The sequence below is a fragment of the Epinephelus fuscoguttatus genome, linkage group LG3, assembly GCF_011397635.1.
Source record: "Epinephelus fuscoguttatus linkage group LG3, E.fuscoguttatus.final_Chr_v1".
NCBI classification, from domain to species: domain Eukaryota; kingdom Metazoa; phylum Chordata; class Actinopteri; order Perciformes; family Serranidae; genus Epinephelus; species Epinephelus fuscoguttatus.
Window position 1 is genome coordinate 24533425 of NC_064754.1, and position 8599 is coordinate 24542023.

General features: G+C 38.2%; 1 protein-coding gene across 1 annotated transcript; it reads left to right on the forward strand.

Annotated features, from left to right (window-relative positions):
• The first annotated feature begins 420 nt into the window (after positions 1 to 420).
• msmo1 (methylsterol monooxygenase 1) lies at positions 421 to 7457 on the forward strand. Its single transcript, XM_049572195.1, has 6 exons — positions 421 to 495; positions 2425 to 2710; positions 2837 to 2985; positions 5470 to 5596; positions 5745 to 5899; positions 7018 to 7457. The coding sequence occupies exons 2-6, from the start codon at positions 2456 to 2458 to the stop codon at positions 7205 to 7207; spliced, it is 876 nt and encodes a 291-aa protein (XP_049428152.1). The 5' UTR covers positions 421 to 495; positions 2425 to 2455; the 3' UTR covers positions 7208 to 7457.
• Positions 7458 to 8599: the final 1142 nt, after the last annotated feature.

An 8599-nucleotide genomic window follows, 5' to 3' on the forward strand; every position in this document is an offset into this window, starting at 1 on the left:
TGTTTACCTTTATGAGCAGGAAATGTACTTATATTTTTTTTTAAAGGGGGTTAAACAAACAAAAAAACATCAGCTTGGTGGTGCTTTAACTGAATGAAATGATAATTATTGAACTTTATACCACAATTTATTTGTCTCTAAGCCTCCTCAACATTTCCATTGTTGACTCCGGAGTCACAAACTGTTGTAAAGAACATTTAATACGGAAGAAAACACACGTACGACTCAAAGTTCTCCGGACCACCCCATCTCTTCCCTCATACAGTCCGTTCAACACTACGGAGGTTATGAAAGGCGAGCTCGCCTCTGATTGGCCGTTGCTGTAGAAACATGCAGTCTCACTATCATCACTCCATCCCTCTAACCAATCAGCGCGGCCGCTCGGCCCCCCGACGTCAGTCTCCTCTCCTGTCAGCCAATCAGATTGTCCTATATGAATGTACTTCACCCGGCCGGCCGCCTCTCGCTCAGGTAGACGGGACGCGCCGCGGAAAGGTGAGCTTACGGTCTTTGTTTCAGCACAAGATTTATTTTGCTGAGTTTATTATATCAGAGATTATTAAAGTTAATCTGTTGTGTGTGTATGTGAGTGAAGAACAGAAGCAGCTGCTGGGAGGTGTGACATCTGGACAACAATATGTCGGCGTGTTTTGTTGTCTGAAACACACTAAGTGTTCATTAATAATCATTATAGTGTCAGTGTGTAAGTGTTAGTGATGCTGGGTGGATGTTAGGAAATATTTTGCAGCTGTGAGCGCTTGTCTGCTTGTTACATTGAGGGGTTAAAGTTGCTGCATTAACAGTCTGTTAGCAGGGGGATTCTGCACCATTTTGCATAGAGTTTATTGATTTAAATGTCATGTATCATTGCCTTATGCATCAGCTTTTAGGTAACAATGTTATATCATAGTGTGCCATAAGTATATTGCTTTAAAGCAATATTTAAAATACAAATAAACAAACAAACATGGATACATGTAAAGTGGTGGAACAGTTACTCAAGTACTCCACTTAAGTACAGTTTGAGTTAGTTGTACTTTACTTTAGTATTTGCATTTTATACTAATCAAAATACAGTAATAAAATACTGTTATTGTTAAATGGATCATTCTGCATTATAAGTACTTTTGCTTTTGGTACTTGAAGTATGCTGTATGTTGGAGCTAAAACTTGTGTACTTTAATTTAAGACTTTTAATGCAAGACTTTTACTTGTAGATAAGTATTTTTCTTACACTGTAGTAGCCTATTGCTTCTTTACTAAAGTAAAAGATGTGAATAGCCTACTTCTTTTACCACTGCACCTAATAAATATTAACACTGCGATGTGGTAATAATTTGAGATTTGGTATGCAGCTCAAATGCTGGATTTTATTTATTTATTTGAGGCTGTAATTACTCACTGGTAATTTAAGTGTACATTGTGAATGTGATCTAAAAAGAGGCCTATTAAAGTTTTGTGAGTTTAGTAGCTGTTGTATATATTTTAGTGGTGAAGCGTTACATTTACTCGAGTACTGTACTCAAGTATTATTTTATGTTACCTGTACTGTCACCGAGTATTTCCACGTCATGCTACTTTTTATTTCATTTTATTTACTTCTACTCCTTTACACCTTTTATCTGACAGCTGTAGTTACTTTGCAGATTCACGTTTTATATCCATTACCTATAATACATGTATAAAATATGGCTTTTGACTAAAAAATCCAACATTATATTAATATTTATAGTTAACAGCTCCTCATTGACTAGCTGCAACATTTAAATGCTGCTTATGTCAATGCATAGATAATAATCCATTAGTGTAATTTAAACTGTCAAGGAGGCCATTTTGTAAATAGTTGTTTTAGATAGTATTTAGTCTACTAAATGTAATTTACTGATCATTCATGTTTTTTTTGTTCAAAACATCTAAAATTGTAGTGTAGTTATGATTTGAAAGTCTCATTTAAAACTTAGATTGATGGATTTCTGCAAGTTCAGTCATGTTTGGTTATGTTTTCATTGTATTTGTATATCATGAAAATTGTTTCAAATGTACTGATATCTATATAATGAGTAGGCATTACATTTAGATGTGGTGACAATGACAGTAACTCTGTCAAGGACTGAATATGTGCTGCAAACTAAAGCTTCTGATCGTTTGGTGGATTTATAATTAGTACACATTGTAAATTGTTTTTGGATTTTAATGAGCGTAAAGGTTTATTGTTTTATAACATTTACGTTCCTCTACAGACTTTGACGACTTATTGTTTTTCTTTTGCAGTTTTTCTGCTATATTTATTAGAATGAACTATTTAATTAACGTATTTGTTTGTGAGACAAACTCGCAGTGTTCCAACATGTGTGACGTAATGATAACTGTGATGATACGTCCTGTCTGAGAGTTGTACACGTAACTCTGTGTTCCTGTTTCCAGTCTTCTCTCTGGACCTGCAGACCTGTCCATCATGGAGGTGAATGGCACGGCAGACATTTTGAGCTCTGCCTACCTGGCAGTGGAGTACGTTGATGGGGTGCTGCCAGAGAACCCCTTCCAGCCCTCCCTGAAACATGCCTGGGGCTACATGCTGGACAACTACACCAAATTCCAGATTGCCACCTGGGGGTCGCTCATCGTCCATGAGTTCATCTACTTCCTGTTCTGCCTGCCTGGTTTCCTCTTCCAGTTCATGCCCTTCATGCAGAAATACAAGATCCAACAGGTTTGTGGGGCTTTAGGTTGTTATAATTTTATTTTCAAAATCTAAGGTGACAGTTCTCCTAAAAGACCTTCTGTTTGTGTGTGTGTGTGTGTGTGTGTGTGTGTGTGTGTGTGTGTGTGTGTACAGGACAAGCCAGAGACCTGGGAGAAACAGTGGAGATGTTTCAAGATGCTGCTGTTTAACCACTTCTGTATCCAGCTGCCGTTGATCTGTGGGACCTACTACTTCACCGAGTTCTTTAACATCCCCTACGACTGGGACTCCATGCCACGCTGGTCAGTGGAAGTACAATAAGAATAAGAATGAATATGATGCGTTCAGGTGTGTTACCTGAATGCATCATATTCAAATCACCCCAGATACTATAGAGTAGAGTAGTTATATAACTGCAACACACTTGCATTTGCCGCTTTGAAAAACAGGACGTGGATACAACAAAGACTCAGTAATAGTTTTGTTTCTTTAGCATGGCAATTAAATCTAACCTATGCCTGTGTGAACTATGATGGTGATAGAAATTTGACAGCTGTAGAATTAAAGTGATGCTCTGCACAGCCTTAAAATGAATGACACAGAGCTCTCACATTCCCCATGATGCCTTCATCAGTCTACTTAAGGATAGAAAATATATGGTTGTGAATCTGCTTTACATGTTAAATCTTTTAAGGTCATTAGAATTGTTTACAGTAAATATAAAGGTGCCTGTTTGTTGCACATCATCCAGACAGATGCTCATTGATTGATTGATTGACTGATTTCTTTTTGGTGTCATGCACACAAAACATGTGCTTGACCCTCGTGGGCTCACGAGACACCATCACAGTATCATTGCAGTGATCAGTCCAAAGTGCTGTCCCAGGCCCGGCAAACAAATTCTTGCTTCAGAAAAGTTCCTCCTCTAAAACATAACTCAGGTTTTTTATGGCTGTCCAATTAAAACAAATCAACATAATGGGGGTAATTTTACTGAAAAGTTCATCCCTTCTGTCTTCATAGGCAGTAAAGCAAACAAAAAAGAAAACTAATCTCAGTTCCACTTGCACAACACAGTCAAACCATTTTGTTTAAATAAATGCACAGGGATTGGAAATATGGCTTAATATTACAGTATTAAGAATATTATTGCAATATGTATCACAATATGAGAAATGCAGATAAAATAACACATAAAATGATCAAATACAGATTTGAAGCTATGAAACCTATTTTACTGACCACATCAGACAAAACTCATCATACGTGTAAAAGAAACAGTTGAACAAATAGTTTTGTTAGTTTTTAATTACAATTTGCTTTTAATCATCAATTTCAAGAACATATTTTAAAAAGATAATACTAATGATATTATTGAAACCCCTTTATGGGCACAGTGGACAACCACTAATACAGATCAAAAGGCCTGGAACAGAGTCATTCCTGTACAAATGCTGTTTAAATAAATGACAGCATATGGGAAAAAAATCTTAAAAATACAGTGATTCTATTCTGATTCTTTTTTTTTAACTTAACTTCCATGATACTTCCCTCACGGTAACCCATCTGCTTCCAGCTGGCTACCTGCGCGACACTGAAATCATGATGGGAAAAAGAAAGTCATTTTCTCTCATTTAAAAAATGTAGTGTCCTCAAAGTTTATGACAAACTGCCACAAACGAACCAACGAGACGCAGCAGTGAAACCTGGCACTCTTCAGGCTACTTCATGTAGTCTACTCAAGCAACAAAAAACAGTCATGGCCTCTAGTTTTAGAGACAGAAAACGAATGCATACAGTGAAACACCTGTGGTTAAAGCTGCCCTTGTTAAGTGGATTGTAGTCTGAGTGGGCAGAAGTTCGCTGCATAGATCAGCCTCTCATTTGGCAGAATGAGCCACCCGCTGAAGTCCCGCCCTACCGCCTCCGGTTGTGTAGCAGTTTTCAACCGTTTTCAACACGTCCTTAACTAACTTTTGCGGTGTTTGATCTTGTGGGGATGTAGCCATTTTTCTGCCATGGTTCGCGTCCTGTAGGCGATATTTTTGTGGGCGTGTTACACCGAAACCTGTTTCCCCCCGGCAATATTTTTGCAAGCGCACCGTTGCTGTGGCACCGCCCAGAACGATTGTGATTGGTTGAAAGAAATACAGGCAGCCGGGGTGTTTTTTTTCTCCAATCTTAAAGTGAGAGTCGGCCCAGCCAGACCTTTCTTTTCTTGAGAAAGGTCTGGTGAGCGAGACTAAGTGGATTGATAATGCCTGGCCATGTAAAGCCCCCTTGAGTAGGCCCTGGTGAGGGAAAACAGTCAATAATATTCAGTGAATAGTGAAGCTGTGATTCATGACTTTATATTGATGTAGTAAATATATCAGTAAGATGGTAATCTGCATGAGAAACAAAGAAAAAAATAGCTATAACAATAAATCACTTATAATGATCAGTTTGACCTGGACAGACATGATCACTATAAGAGGTCTCCACTCTAATACATTTACTGATGTAGCAGCTTTTATACACAAAAGCAGTGAAGTGCTTTACAAAAAAGTGAACATTTAAATTCAATATGCTTTTTATTTTTCTTACCAATACAGGTTGTGTATGAATGATCATTTATGTTTCTGTCACATGTTGCAAACTCACCTTTTATCTGGTCACAAGTTGTCCGCTGTGGGATGAAAACGATAACATATCAATTGAATTTTGTCTAAAAAAAAAAAAAAAAGGCTATTTGTTCCAGTGTGTTTTTCTAACGATGATCCACCTATCGTCTTTGTCTCCTCCAGGCCGTACGTCTTGGCTCAGTGCTTCGGCTGTGCTGTTGTCGAAGACACCTGGCACTACTTCCTCCATCGCCTGCTGCATCACCGCAGGATCTACAAATATATCCACAAAGTCCACCATGAGTTCACCGTGAGTAAAACACACACATGATAAGATAAAAACACACCACTCTCTTTTTGATCTCTTTACAGTAGGGTTACATATTAACGATGCTGCAGCTCTCACACGTGAAAAGTGACCACACAAACACAAACACGGTGTCTCTGCCGTCCCTCAGGCTCCGTTCGGCATGCAGGCCGAATACGCTCATCCTGCTGAGACTATCATCCTGGGAGCTGGTTTCTTCATCGGCATCATGATCTTCTGCAACCACGTGTTCTTCCTGTGGGCCTGGGTGTCGTTCCGCCTGCTGGAGACCATCGATGTCCACAGGTAGGACACATTTTCTCTGGGTCATTTAGCTTTTTGCTGCCTCTTTCCTCCTCTCGCTGCAGGTAGAAATGGAGCTACATTATACAGTTTATTATTGTGACTCTAAAGAGAGCAAACAATTGCTCTGAGCACTGGAGAAGCAAAGCAGCAATTACAGCACTGATTACAACAAACAGTGAGACAGATGATGGTTGAAAGAGAAACCTTTTTTATGATGTCAGTAACCTGTGAGGTCGACCACTAGAGGGCCACAGAGAATACCAGATGTCACTGTCACATTATCAGGTCACACAGAGCTCCTGTCTCTTGAGATGCTTTATATTATAACACATTTATATTTGCTATTATTTTTTGGATTACATACATACCTACATTTATACTGAAGACTTTTCCACATATACATAAAAAAAGACTTTCTGTTGGAATGAGCAGTAGCACAATTAGCAGCCCTACATTGTTTCATCAGGCAAGTTAGCTTTTTAAAAAAAATTAAGTCTTTTAAAACACATACTTTTTTAAAAATATACTTTATATTTCATATCTTTCTGTGATTTACTTACTTTACTCAATTCATTATTATTTTATGTTAAATAACCCACTGTTTCTAAGTTACACTGATCTTTGTCAGCATTTTTTAGGAATTTTAAATTAATTCTTTACATATATACATAACTCACAAAAGTTACAAAATTTAGAACAATACACATAACAAGGGAGACAGGGGTAAAATAAACAGAAATATTAAATAATAATTCATAAATAAACATAAATTATTCCAACATTTTTCCAGACTTGGCCTTGATTTGCACCATTTTCTTGCCTTTTTTGCCATCAGGCACTCTAAAATAAAACAAAACTTGTAGTAAAAGCCAGATTTTCTTTCATTATCACGTCAAAAATGTATTATAGCTAACAGTGAAACAGTATTTAACACAAAAGGGCGAAGTCATAGTACGAAAATACTGTAAATGCATCCTATCTTCAGTCTAACCATTATCAAAACATCATTTTGCCTCATTTGAAAACCATTTGCCTTGTGAGAAGGATTTTGATTTGATGATTTCTCTGAATGACAGCCTTTAATTCCTTTTTTTTGCGCGTGTCTTGCACCTTCTCAGTGGTTACGACATCCCTCTGAACCCGCTCCACCTGATCCCATTCTATGCCGGCACCCGCTTCCACGACTTCCACCACATGAACTTCGTGGGGAACTACGCCTCCACCTTCACCTGGTGGGACAAGCTGCTGAAGACGGACAGCCAGTACAACAAGTACATGCAGAAACAGGGAGACAAGAAGGAGCAGTAAACCACTCTGTGCCTCTGCTCATACACTCACCTGGTCTGTCAGGAGGAGAAGGGAGCTCTGCAGACACACAAACTCTTCCTCACACACACACTAAAAGTGTACTTTGAATGAATCAGAGCTGCTGTGGGTTTGATTCTGAACCGGACTGCGTGTTGACTTCAGTCCGACTTCTGTGCCTTTCTGCAAAAGAAGTACTTTTGTCTTCTTCTGTCAACAGCTGCTGGCTGAATAAAAACCATCAACATCCTCATTTTGATTTGTTGCTTTGCTTGGTCACTGAAGTTTGTACCATATGACTCTTGTGAAATTCTTCTGTATACCTCTGAATGTCTGAGCACTTTAGCGCTTCCTCTCGAGTTTAACTGAGTCAGAGTGACATTGTGTTTTAGCTGCAGTTCAGTGGGGACTGCCTAAACTCGAGTCTGCATGTTTGATGCGAATCAATGTAAATTTTTTGATGATAAGGGATCGGCTCATAGGGCACTTTGAGGTTGTTTAAGCCTATTTTGTTTAAGACTGTACAAATAAGTGAATAAAGGTTTTGGTTTTACAAAAAGAAACCTTGAAAATGCTTTATTTGTCTGCCTCGATCAACAAATTGGAACTGGACTTTGGTTGTGTTGAGCAGTTTCTGGACAAAATATGATACCAAAAGAAATGTTATGCTAGTAGATCATGACTGTTTTAATAAGATATTGACATATGGACATATTTCTACACAGAATGGGACCAATGGCTTTTCAGGCTCAGATATTTCTAACATGACAGATCTGAATCTTCTCTGTGAGTGTTGGTGTTACTTCTCTGTAGACACTGTTATGTGTGGGCTGATGGAGGAAGTGGATGATTTCGCGAGTGTATAGGCTATGCTGTAGGTTCCCTCCATCTCCTCTCTGCTGCACTGTGGACACACCCCTGCTGCTGCTGCCCCATCCAGCACACACAGAGGTGTCAAGTCAGCCAGCAGCAGCAGCAGCAGGGACCAGACAGGAAGTGAGGACCAGAACTGAGTTTAAAAACACAGGAGTAAATGAGTGGGTAACATCTTCACACAAACTGAAATAAATTAATAAATACAATTAATTAAATGAATTACTTTATCATATGTAAATCGCACTTTATTTTGTGTTGTAGGATTTATTTTCCATTAGCAGTATTGATATATGGACTCCTTTTTTATAAGATGAATTTACTTCTTTTTTTTTTTTTTTGAGCCTAAGGTGAAATCTTTACTTTTTTAGTTACAAATCATCAACAAATCTTAACATCTGCCAGGCTGAAACTCACTATTATTTGGCTTTTTTTTGTCTTGAGAAATACAGAAATAGTTGATAACTTTTTTTTCCTGTTGATTGATGACTGATAATTAATTGATGGTTGCAGCCAAATTTA